A 13,888-nucleotide genomic window follows, 5' to 3' on the forward strand; every position below is an offset into this window, starting at 1 on the left:
TGATGTTGAAGCTACGGTGGAAGTGGAGGGGCCATCTTGCGGTAGATTGCGAGCCAGGGCTCTGGTGCTCTCCCGTGCATAATTAATCGGGTGCCTCCTCTCAACATGCCTGATTAAAGTAGCATTCCCGAAACTATACTTCCGGGTGCAGTGGATTGCGGGCGCGCGAGTTATAGTGAGTCCAACTAACTATAACGTGGGATTTTCAATGGTTTTGTATGAGTAAAATGTTCCGCTAACTATAACTGGTGTGAAACCTATGGTTTTTTCAGTGAATATATATATATATATGTATATATAAAACAATTTAAAAAACGATTACCTTTGACCTTCCTATTTCATCACCGTCTTCATCATCTCCCATCATGTGCATTTCTCTGCTGTTCTTCAAAGAGTGACAGACCAAAACCTTCATGCCTTGATGTTCATCCTGAAAAGATGACAAATTTACTGATACATATGGATATATTTTTGTTACATAAAGAACATTAGCATAGCAATAATATGTAATTTAATAATTCCCAACACAGTATCAAATATCAGCTTGCCATTGTCATCAAATACTCAATACAAATGCCCAACAACGCTACAGACCAGATGTCAAGGAAGGCCATCAATGACAAGTGTTGTTGTCATATATCATTGGATGCCAACATTATGCCAAGAACAAATCTATTATCATCATTGTGAACTACCGCCATGACTAGGATGGCAACTACTATTCTCAGGATCCCATAAAAAGCCAAGTATGATCACAGTATGCAAATATGCCAGGAATTCCCACCAGGATACCTGGGATGCCCATCATCATGTCAGAGATAGCCAGCATAATTATACAGATCTTCATAATATGCCAAAAATGACCACAATACGATAATCCTTATTCATCTCTGAGATACACACCATTGTGCCAAGGATAACAGATGCTTTTGCTGGATGGACATCAGTTATGCTAGAGATTGCCACAATATGGTAGGGTCAGCACTACTGTGTCTGAGGACATTTCTATAATAGCAGCAGGGGCTACAGTGTAGCAATGCCACTATTAGTTCAGCACTATGGCTGGAATTGGACATTTGTGGCCCACTAATGCAAGGTTTACACCACCCTACAACAATACAGGCAGACATTATCCACTCAGACACTCACCGAAGTACAAGCAAACACTAAAAGATAGGCTAAAGTCAAATGAAAGCCCAGGGAAAATTATATTTACCCTGGTTAAATTGACGGTTGTGACAGTGAGTTTCTTTCTCAAATCAAGCCTCCCTCACATACACACCGTTTAGGGGTCGAAACTTAAGGCCCCTCTCCCTTGCATGCATGAGATGTGTGCATTCTTCTGCAGCACATGTCCTCTACCTAGGGAAGGATTTCACTTCAAAAGCCTTCAGGGATAAGCTCTGTCCGGTGGCTGTATGACATTGTTAATGAATTAGATATTGGGTGATGGGGTACACATTTTGCAGTTTAAGGGGAATGTTGAGTGCTCACTTCATGTAAAATGAGTACTAGTGTTCAATTTACTCAATATATAGGTGCATGCATTTCAACAATTTTGGGTGCGCTACAGAGAAGGGTCTTCCTCAACTATACCACAATACTTTAATCAATTTCTGAATGAATGATCCAGGCAAAAGGCGTTCGAACATGAAGTGCTGCTACTGCTAACCTCTAGAAAACGTGGAGAGAGTTCAGCAATAATGAGGCATTTTGAAGACTTTTTCTCTAGTAACAATTGGTGTGTACTCAAAGACAGCTAATAACCGGTGCAATTAAGTAAATTCCACGAACAAATGTTTTGCAATCTACTGTTGATCTTTTAATATGAAAATCTATGGTTGCATTTGTCTGGATATAAATTGACCTTGTTGACACTCTTGCTTGGAGAGAGAAAAATGAAGAGCTTATCTAAAGATTCTGTAAAACATAGCGATGTAGTTGGTAATACCAACAGCTTCAGTTACTGAGTGTAGGCACTCAATATCGCATGTTACATGTTACTCATCCTTACAATCTTGCATTCACTAACTTATTCTTGCATTCACCATTCACCGATCAACAATAAAACATGCACACAAACACAAGAAGTGTATGCAAGATAAATTAAAAGAATAAAAGTACAGAAGAAAAATGCTACCATTTAAATGAGTCAGGTATACACTGCTAATAAAAAAATGCAAAAAAATAAATAAGTATAGCTGTGAGTGACAATCTAGGAACGGTGTTAGGCTCTGTATATAAGTGATCAAAGTTCCAACACAGCCACTACCCTTAGAAGGAATATTTTGGCCATCTGAGAATGGTAAAACTATGATAAACAAGCACAATGGCATTTCAAGAGGGCTGCCTAGGAAATATCATACCGAGTGGCTATCTTCAAACTGTATTGTGCATGGTGTGTCATTGTTTTACTGTTTCAGGACGGTCAACATTTTGCATCTAAACAAGGCACCCATCTTAGACCAGTAAAACAATGATACCCTAAGAGAAATACCATTCCAACATGACTGTCCAGTTTAGACGCACTGGCTCCTTGTGATGCAGTGCACTGTGGATTAAATGAGCAACAGGACTGACATACTGGCCCTAAGACTTAAGCACACTTGTTTTCAATTGGATGTGCATGTGGTCAAGTAAAATGCCATCACTGACAGACCAATTGAGCCAATGGTTAAAGTGGGCTCACCCACAGCCCTATTTTATATGCATTCCTAGGCAGAAGTGCAAAGTCACTTTACCAGACCATAGCTGAAGAAGATAACCCAAAGATCTTCGATGTATTTATATGTTTGAACAAGAATGGCTACTGCATAATGTACAGTTGTGTTCCAGTTGTTGTTCCACGGTTCTGGAGATTTGGTCATTTGTAGTGTGTGAAACTTGACAGTTTACTAATTTGGATTGGGTTGGTACAAACTGCCGATGTGTTGAGACCAGCTGTCTGCAGTGACGTTGTTTCCATTTGTCGAGGGGAGACCTTTTCATTGTTTAATCGATTTATAATGATCCAGTAAGCTTTGGAGATTTTTGTTCAACAGGCCAAGAATGAATCTTGTTGCATTGCTTTTTCGTGCCTCTTTTCTGCTTGCCAGAGGGATTGTTTGTATGTCCCACGCAAGTTGTTTATATTTCTTCTAAAAAGACAATATTTGATCCAGCTTGCATCTGCCTGATCTTTTTTTGTAGAGCTGGCTTCTGGATCTGAAGGTCTTTTGTGAACATTGGCTGTGTTGCAATGGATCTTAAAGGGCCGGGGGCCCATCCGGACCGCTGAGTGTGAGTAAGGGTTAGAAGAAGATAGTGTAAAAATGGTTCCTAGACTTCGATTATATGGGCTGTAGAAGGATCAGACTGTGAAGTTAGATTTCCATAGTGGCATGTCCGATGACCATTTCATGTTTCCAGTTTTGATGTGGACTTTTCGAGCCATTCGTCTCTTACATCTTTAAGGTCTTGGTCTGATGGTCTAAGGACAACCACTGGGGCTTATGATCACTTTCACAGCGTGTTAAGTTTGTAAAGTTTTTTATGTGGATTATCAACGTAATTAAGCAAAACATATAATCTATGACCGTCTGGCTATTGTGTGTAAAGTGTGTGTAATGAGCTGGCTGGTCATCCAGGTAGCGTCTATTTAGTACAAGCAAATGCATGCCCTCTAAGACGGCTAGAAAAGTTTGTCCTCAGGAGTGAGTCCTTTAAGGTGGATAGATCTGTGAGTCTATTAGCTACAGTGAGTCAACCAAAGCTGAAGAGGGATTTTATTGCAGATTGTACATTAAGTTTGAATTGAAATGGTTGTCCTGGTCTCTTTGGTAATGTATGATTTGAGCAAGAAGAACCCCGTAGATTCTAGGTGTCCCCTGCACCACTGGCTTTGACCCTCCTAGTGGGGGGTCTCCAAAAAGCCGGTTCTACGATCTGGTGCCTCAACGTGGGGCGTCTTCGGTGGTCGTCATCAAACCTGGTGGTCGTGAGGGGTCCTTGATCGAATTCCAAGGGAGGCGCGCCACTACATTGGCTGAAAATTGTCTCCGATTGCGTGATTCCTCCCTCCAGTGGGCTACCTGACTGCGGCCCCGACTGACGCCCCAGTTCTGGTTCCTAGTCTTTGGAGATCAAGACCTTTGTGACACTTGCCATGTGAAGGAAGATTAATGGTCAGGTAAGAGTGGGAGTGACCCACTTCTTTGGTGAATTGTAATTTTGTTTTGGTATTTGATTTGACTTTTGCAAAAGCCGAAGCCAATGGGTAAGCACAGTTATAGGCTGTAAATATTCGATTGCACCCTTTGACATTTGGATCCAGGATACACATCTAGAGATGCCTGGACTTAGTAAATTCCGGAAATGGTATTGTTGTTGTTGTACACGGCACTCCACATTGGAGGAATCTTGTCAGATTCCTCCTCTGGGGACCCCTAATCATGAAGTCTATGCTAAACATGGTGTTGGCTCGATTATGTTTTCTTCACTTTGGCACACATATACAAAGGGTAATACTGAATTGCAATGGCCAATATATGGTAGTTTTGAGCCTCCTGTATTAGATAATTTAGAGGAGAAATTGTTTCAAAGAAAAGTTAGGCCAGCGATGCTTGATTCCTTTCGGGTTTGGCGCAAGGAGTCCAAACAGAAGGAAAGCAAACTAAAAAAAAAAATGTGAAGCTAAAGCAATGCGTATGAGTGTGATTCAGAAGGCACAGAATTATGATGATCAGAAAATAAAAGAGGGTATAGTGGAGCATGATAGATTGCATCAAATGCAGGTGAACGGATGTTACGTTGCTAAAAAGGTCCCCGAAAAGACTCAGAACAAGGAGGATGACTGTTACAAAATATATATGAATATCCATATAAATTCATGTGTATGTACTTCAAAAGATATCGGCCCACATGCATCATTGTGACATTTTGCACTTCCTAATTTGCGAAAAATAAGGAATCGCAAATTAAGAAGTGCAAAATGCTATGCATCATTATTTTCGGTATTCATTTGTGATTCGGTAAAAATCGCAATTTTGACCGAATCCCAAATGAATCCCGAATTCTTAAGTTAATTTTCGCAATTCCCATTGATTCCTATGGGCCAAAAGGCCCATAGGAGTCAATGGGAAGGCATTAGCAAATTGCGAGTGGCACTTTGAAAATTTCATGGGTGCAGGGGGGGGTCCAAAGGACCCCCCCATGCACCCCTGAAATGTATTTTTCGCATCATGTTTCACACACACATGTCCTAAGGACATGTGTGTGTGAAACATGAATGTTGAAAAAAAAACATTTTCAGCATTTGAAACACTTTTTCCAAATTTACCGAGTGGTTCGACCACTCGGTAAATTTGGCACCCTAATTGCGAATTTACACTTTGAAAAGTAATGATGCATTGCTTTTAAGAAATCGCACATCTGCGACTTCTTAAAAGCACCCGCAATTTTAGAACTCGCAAAAATGTTACGAATTCTAAAATTGCTTCATGCATCCCAAAAAGCACTTTTGCATTCGCAAACGGCCGATTTTAAGGAATCGCACCGTTTGCGACTACAAAAATGCTTGATGCATGTGGGCTATCATTCTTAGATAAGGTCACATTAACATGAGGCCTGGAGCTCAAAAGGGCTTCCTATCTAACCTTGACTGGACAAGCTTCAACAAGCTATTCTGTACCCCCTTACAGGTCACCTTGCTTGTCTTGACTACATGATATTTCTTATTCTGGTTATGCAAGTGTTACACAGTGCAGAGCCTGCCTTTCTGGTCTGCCCATATCTGGCTGTTTTGCATGGTGCAGACATTGCACATCCATGTCAGCCATATTTGGCTTGGTGCCTTATTCTAGTTCCGCTGACAAAGCATTTTCATTCAGTGTATGGTACCTAGAAACTTGTCACTCTGGGAAGAAGCGGTCTGAGTGCCCCTAAGGTGGCAGATCTGACTTCTTCCTTGCTAATTAGCAATGATGCATGCTTTTGGTACCATTAAATAAATTTCACTCTGTTTCTGAGCCCACCTGCTATGTCTGGTGAGTTTCCTGCATGTGCTCTTGGGAGGGTGCCAGTATTTCCCCATTAGAATGGTGTCAGAATGTGGGACATATTGGAGGACTGTGATGTCACCGGAGAGCCTGGATTAGAGAATCATTTATGTGTACCTACACATATAAGAAGTAGTGAAGCAGGTGACTGATAAGTAACTAGGTTACTTTATGTCAATAAATATTGACAAATGGCTAGACCCTTTGGGCTTTTATAAAATCCATTTTTCAGGAGACCCTATGCTAAGAGGTGGTATTGATTTTACCCACAAAAAAAACCACACCCAGAATATAGTGAGTGGAGTTTCTGATTTGCTGGTTGCACCGGAACTCAGGGAAATAATTTTGAAATATGCGTAGTAATGTCATGGATGAATGACTGCATTTGAATAGGTTATTGATCTTCATTACTGAACCTCTATGTTTCATGATTTATATGAAAAAATAATTAGGCGCATTAGTGCATGAGAGAAGGAAATTGACCTAACCCTTTTCCCTTGCAGGAGACGTTTTGAATTTATCTTTCAGGGTGTACGCGCACATTGTAAGTACAAAGCAGACATCACAAGACAGGATCTCAGATGAAAATAATGATAAGCGCACTAGAAAGCTGTTTAAAAAAAAAACATCAGGAGAAAAAAATTCAAATGAAGCTAAGAATATGAAGTATAGAAAATATGTTAAGTACTATGAACAGTGAAGCAAGTACAAAGTAGGGTTGAAATGCCCTTTTGAGTCTGTGCAAACCTAGTAACTTGTGTGTTTAAGAGTTTGCACCAATTCTTCGAAAATATTCTCATAATGAGAGGGGTTGCAAATGTACTCTTGACAGTGGCAGACATAAAACTTCTTCCAGGGTTAGAAAAGAGTGGTTGGAGGAAAAGTGAACTTAGAAAGATTCAGATTTTCACATGCGCAAATGTACACATGCACCTTTTGCGTATATTAAAATTATGCCTGTCACTCTCTCTCTCTCTATCAGCTGGCATCACTGTGAGTGACAGTATTCTGCTGTTTCACAAGGAGCATATTGACACACAAAGTAGTTTTGTACAGTGCACAGAATTCATGTGGCAATATGTAATATTTGAGACCAAAAACGATTTTTCCTTTTGCCATTGCTTGTTATAATGGTGAGGGCCCAGCAGCTCCAACACTGATATGGTTTTACAAAAAAAAAACATGCCTAGAAGAAGGCATGCATTAAAAAAGAAAAATGAAAAGACTGACCTCCAATTTCAGACCTACTGGCTTTGGCAATGCTTATTTATTTTTGTTTTCTATAAATGTATTTAAACTGGTTAAACTGATTTTCCAATATGAATATTTTGGGAAATACTAGCATACATCCTCATGTTACTAGGAGCATTATACATAGCCTCACTGGAACTTCCGTCAGTGGAATGAGAGGCTTTTGGCCGCAGCTATTGGCCCAGGACGTGTCATAGAGTAGGAGGTATCCCTGATGCTAAGGGAAATGCTGGGCGGGTATACATGTTTAAATAGCTTACATACGCTATTTACTTCCTCAGAGTTTGTTTATGCCCAGTTGCTACAAATAGGGGTTGATAGTGTTGACAGAAGTGAAACCTGTTTCAGGTTTCCTACTGTCAAAATGGGGGGGAGGAGGCTAGCTCCTCTACAAATTAAGGGTAAGAAAAAATATGGTTGCTCTCTCTTTTCCTCAATCTCTTTTGAGCCTGTCTAAACCGTCTATGAAATAGCCATGAGACATTTAATTGGCCATTCAATAATACTGTTTTAAAAAGTGTTAACATTAATAAAATGAATATATATATATATATATGCTATGTTACTGCCCATCCTGTCTGATGTTTTAATGAGAGGATGAGTAGTCTGCATAGTTTGGATCATGAAAAGTAGAACGCAGGCAAGATTCCCATGTGTTCCTTAGCAAACATTCTTGAAGAAAATTTACCCACTAGAATGCCTGTAAAATTAGCAGTTTGGGATTTGCCTGCTGCTCCTATAACAAAAGAGCATGGTCCTAAGCGTACAATGTAGATGCTTTTATTAAGAGAAAGAATTGTAGAAGTGTCTGCAGTCCTGTACAAGTAATGTAAAGTCTGTCCACGCAGGGAGTTTTGAGCATTTTTTGCTGAGGTTATCCACTGTGTGTGTGCGCGTGTACAGGGCTGTGTTTGATTTAAGGGGGAACATATTCCTTTTCAGCAGATTTGTTTCTATTTTGGCCTACAGCAAGTAAGTGTTAAGCAAATTCAAACTCCAGTGCAACTTGTCCTATAGGAAAAAACATACATATAATACCTGCTTGTAATGTTGAAGAGTAGTTTAAACAACTTAAATTCCTTTATATTAATTAAATATCCTGATTCTACCGTTGTAGGGTACAACACTAGAGGTAAATGTAAACCTTTGCTCTAATGATGTCTAAATCTATAATGTGCTTAGGGAAATTAGGGTCAAAATTAATTCTCAATTCATGGTAATAATATTAGGGATATCACATTAGCCTTCCTGGAACTATATTGGACACCACAGATCTGTTTAGGATATGACTGTTTTTTTTTTTTTAGAAATAATAACTTTGCAGGAGATATGCAGGGTGGGTTTATTCCACTGAATAACATTAGCAAGGGGTGCTGCGTGGATACCAGAGAGTAGATAAGAGTATGGTATCAGTTTTATTGTTGCACAATTTTTCAGGATGAAGATATCAGACAAGCCCAAGGAGAATCTCATGGTTCCACTAAAGTGGAAGATGTTTCCACTAACGTGTGAGATAAAGGGATACATTTCACAACTTTAATATAAATAAATATAATTTTGCAACAGTATATATATATATATATATATATATATATATATATATATATTTTTTTTTTAATAAATGGAATTTACCCCCAAAATACCTAACGATAGGTTAGAACAGGGCACTTGCTGCTTGCAGCTTCAGTAAGGATTCTCTGTTGTATACAACCTCTGTAGAGCACGTATGGATGTGTTGAGAGATGATGAATGATGCTGTTAGACTGCAGTTTGTTACATATGAAAAGGAAATGGGTGGATGTACACATAACTAACAAGAAGTTTATAGATCTAGGGAACGGGGAGGTTTTGGATACATTTATTTATTTTAAAGTTTTATATAGAGCAAACTTGATACCGAAGGATATATTGTCCTCACCACAAAGTGATATTTAAAATAAATAACATTTTTTTAAAAAGAGAGGCTGGTGAAAACATGCTGTCCCCATAGAGTGATTACCTTGAATTTGTGGTCCCCTTAGAGCCTGTTGTGCCTGACACCAGTACGATATTCTTATTTATACCTGTAGAGGCAGAGTATTTTTCTATCCTCTGTGGGTTTTCGCATTAAAGTCCATCCACTGGGTGAAAACCTCTTTGCCGTCATACTGGGATACCAAGTCCACTTCTTTCACTGTGAGTGCCAATGTCAATACGCAGGCAGTAAAGAGAGACTTCGGCCACCTATGCCTGGAAAGTTGTACATTGTCTTGCAGTAAGCTGATAACCTCCTTGTGACATCTCCATCACTTGAGCCCTGTGAAGGTCTGTGATAAAAGGCACTGTAGCTCTGCTGAACTACCTCCAGGAGAGAAGAGAAGCCTCATTGTCAAAATGCCAGTGCTGCCAAAAAAGAGATGACTTACCTGGGTTTTGTGATATTCCACGGTACCCGCAGCATATCACCTGACAGAATTAAATTGTTTCAGGGCATTCAGCTCCTGCCCACCAAGAAAAGGATGATGTCCTTCCTGGGGATAATGAACTGCTGCCACCAACGCAAAATGAATACAGATGCTATGACTGTTACAAAATGAACTTGCAAACTGCTTCAAGAAATTGAAAGAGACACTGTGTACTGCACCTTCATTGGGACTGCCTGACTACAAACTGCCTTTCCATCTCTGTTTCAGAGCAAAATAACATTGCAAATGAAGTGATGCTGCCAATGATGTGCTGACACAGCTGGAAAAGAAAGGCCTGTGGGACACAACTATGTGACTTTGCTTTCTGCAGTGACTAGGGGTCAGCAGCTGTGATGGTGGAGAGGATGGCTCTCATTGTGTTGGACTATACCTGTATTGTCTAGGTGCCATATTTGGTGCAGTTGTTGCTGTCTGGATCGACACAACATTTTTCTGCTAGCAGGCACACAGGTTATAATGGCACCATGTAAGATGCCCACCTGTTAATTTGTCAAAAGTATTACCTGTAATAGGTCATTCTGATGAGATCCATTCTCTTAGAAAAAGATAAGACCCCAATAAGTTGGTCCTGAGATTGTAGAAAATGGCACCACGCCAAGATTAGACACAATTAAAAAAAAGTTAGTCTATTGGAGTGGTAGACTGATGGTTCCTCCAGCAGACTGATAGACACTGATTACAGAGCAGGGTATGCTATAGCTGAAGTGCAGCTCTGCCACTTGGAACATCTACCCAATAAGATAAGCTGTATGCTGTGACAAAAGCATGAATACTAGTCAAAGGGTAAAACTGTTAACATGTAAACTGACTCACATTATGCTTTGCAGTTCTTATTTTTGGCCAGCTGTGGAAGTACCATGGATGCATAACAGAAGAAGAGCGCCTTATTAAAATTTTTCCTTTAGTAAGGATCTTGTTAAAAGCAATATTATTATACACCAGGATAGCGGTAATAAAATGTGAAGCCTACACAGGAGCTAATACTAAGTTAGCTAAAGATGATGCCATTGCTGACACAACATTAAATGAAAGCATGTTACAGCCAGTGCAGATGGGACTAATGAACAAAGCATTCCAAAAAATACAGCTTATTCAGAGACAATTGTTGTAAGCTAATGTAAAGGAAGCACAATGATCTCCAACAACAGATGAACATAGAGGGAGGATTGACGATGGATGTGAGCTGAATAATGAAGAGAGAATGGGCCTACCAGGATGAGATAGAGGCCTGTGTCCCCACGCAGTATGTTCCTTCCCCTTACAAGACTGGAAAGGGACCCTCTGATATTGCACAAGGGAGGATGAATGCGCAGATGCATGTTGCTTCCCAGTGAATGGATTTAAATATTTGCTGGTGTGGGTGGATATGTTTTCAAAATGAATGGAGGTGTATCCAACAGGGAAGAATAATGCAGCTACTGGGGCGCAGTACTTCAGTAAAGCCATCTCTCCAAGGCCAGGGACCCACCAGGGCATAAATAGCGATAAAAGGAGATAACTTAGTGACTACATTTATGCTGAAGAGGTTGGTTTTGGGAATAAAGTATTACATGCATACCCCATACCACCCTCGAACTTGAGGCCAGGAGGAGTAAATGAACTCCAAAATAAAAATAAAAATAAAAAAATAAATTATTAGTAAAAGCAATTGATGGAACATTCCTGAAAGGGCCTGGTGCTCTGAATTTAGGACTGCCTGCAATGGGGCAAAGACTTCTAAAGTGATTATGGATACATGTTCATTGCGAGAAAAATAAAAGCTGTTTCTTTTAGTTTTAGGTGGACTGGACCACAGACGGTGAACCAACGCTATGAATGGATTTAGAGGAGAAGATGCAAGGCAGCGCCCCAACGCCTGAGAGGACGGTACCAGAAAGTGATGATCATCTGTCACCAGAGGACCTGAGCAACACAGCAGTCAAGAAGAGGACAGACCAGACCATTTCCACGATCCATGAGGGCCCATATTAACGTGTCAGAGGGACACGACATCGACATCTACTGATGCTGTTGAGTGAAGTACACATGATGTTCTGCACCTGCACCTGACACCACCAGAATGCCATGATGATGGTCGAGAAAGAGATCCAGGAGATGATGGACATTGACATGGATGACGACTGATTGTTGCCTCTGCATGGCAAACGGAGGGACTGTTGAACTGTGCTTAAAAATGACCATCAAGACTCCATTCTGTGTTGCCATGCTCTCGGCAACCTGGTAAAGAATTGCTTTCCATGACTCTGTTGAACCTTGCTTAACCCCCTGCTCCTAGCGGTTGAGCCTCCTGAAAATCTGTTTGTGCACCTTGTCTTACGGTTGCACCAGAGGGTCAGCCACTTTCTGTCAGCTGTTGGTAATTCAGCCTCTCATGACCAGCGACTGTGACTTGTGACCACCCTCTGTGTCCTGAAAACAAAGGCTGTGTGTGTTGCGCAAGCAGAAACAGATGCTCTGTGACTACACCATGTGACAGAAGACAGTGGCTGTGTGTGTTGCGCAAGCAGAAACACATGCTCTGTGACTACGCCATGTGAGCACGGAAGTCAGATCCAACGAACATTGCGCCACCTGAGGCACATGCTCCTTGACCACGAGTGCGCCACCCAAGGCTGATGAAGCACGAGGCCTAACTAGAACTGGACAGATGAGAAACCTGCATTGTGTAAGGGGGGTTACCAGTACTATAAATATGTGTAAGCTGTGGAATAAAACAGCAGTCTCCGTAGAATTGTCTTTGTACCATTCTGGGACCTCTGTCCTTAGCTCGAGCTAATAAATAACTTACTTCCCTCCACGGCTGGTTGTCCTGGTCTCTTTGGTAATGTATGATTTGAGCATGAAGAACCCCGTAGATTCTAGGTGTCCCCTGCACCACTGGCTTTGACTCTCCTAGGGGGGGGGGGTCTCCAAAAAGCCGGTTCTACACAGCCCCAATCTTCTAGTTGATTTCCCAGCGATTGTGGAACAAGTTTACAGAGTCTTCCTTCTTGTTGCATTTCTACTGGTGACCTTGCCTGGTATTCTTGGGTGGTGACTACTGGTAAACCTTCTTAGGCTGGCCATATTGTAATGTTAACATGTTGTCACTGTTTCATAGTGATAAAATATGCTGGTAGGTCAGCAGGACTTTCCTTGAGTACCAGTAGCTCTCAGTAGAGAGAAAGTTGGAGATCCCCGGTGTAGACCACTCATGGCTTTCCCAAAGAAAATAAATGATTGAAAAACGTTATTTCGGCCAAATGTCATAAAAGTTTCATAATAATACAAACGATATGAAATGCACCCAGCAATATATATGAAATATTCTCATTAAAATGATCGTCAATCTTTGGATAAAACAATGTAAACCGGCCACTAAGCAATCCATTACAACCACCACTGTGTGTACACTTTTTTAAATTAAATAAAACTTCATATGGTACAATTAAAATTGCTGGATGTTTTGTACTTAATCAGGTACTTTCCCAATTGTGGATGCGTTGTTAATTACAACGTCACCGCTTTAGCCCCAGTTTACTTCTTATTAGTCCTACTACAAACAAATATTACGTGAGGTGCGGTGCTAGCTATTAGCACCCTCAGTGCCTCTTGGTGCTTCTTGAATCCCAGTGTGTCGCACAAAGGTCAAATCCATTTCCTCCTTGCCTGGGCATATGTCAGGCAGAAGAATAGGATATGTGCTGTATTTCCGGTAGACCCTAAAGTGTGTATAGTGCATAAAGTGCAACAATGATCTCCCTTTCTCCCCCAGTTTCCTGTATAGCTCTTGGTCTGTAGGGTATTGTACCTTAGATTCAGATACAGAGTTCTTGCTCAGTACGGTTGTACATTATCAAGATATTCTTCAAAACTTGGAGTCGGTTTAATAGTAAGGAATTGAGTTGCTAGCCTTCCCGATCTTGGATCTCAACGGAGGGCATTCAACATATGTAGCCATTGAGTTCTCTTCAATACATCTTTGCAGCTGGATGTTAAGCTGTATGACTCTGTCCAATATAAACTAAGACCTAACTCTATGAGCCATTTCTTTACGAATCTTAGCAAAGGTAAAACATGTGTCAATGGCTAAGAGTTCTCTTACGCTTTCTCTGTATGCCACTAATTCTGGTATTGCCCACAAGCGTATCCAATAAA

At 40.7% G+C, this 13,888-nt stretch overlaps 1 protein-coding gene across 3 annotated transcripts in view; it reads right to left on the bottom strand.

Moving 5' to 3' along the window:
* Window positions 1-13,888, bottom strand: part of RIOX2 (ribosomal oxygenase 2) — a 905,982-nt gene that overhangs the window by 63,518 nt on the left and 828,576 nt on the right. For all 3 annotated transcript variants that reach the window (XM_078657815.1, XM_078657817.1, XM_078657816.1), the window contains one exon: window positions 323-430. In XM_078657815.1, coding sequence (XP_078513941.1) covers window positions 323-430 — 108 coding nt within the window. The remainder of the gene's footprint in view (window positions 1-322; window positions 431-13,888) is intronic.

Source organism: Lissotriton helveticus, chromosome 8, assembly GCF_964261635.1.
Source record: "Lissotriton helveticus chromosome 8, aLisHel1.1, whole genome shotgun sequence".
Lineage (NCBI taxonomy): Eukaryota > Metazoa > Chordata > Amphibia > Caudata > Salamandridae > Lissotriton > Lissotriton helveticus.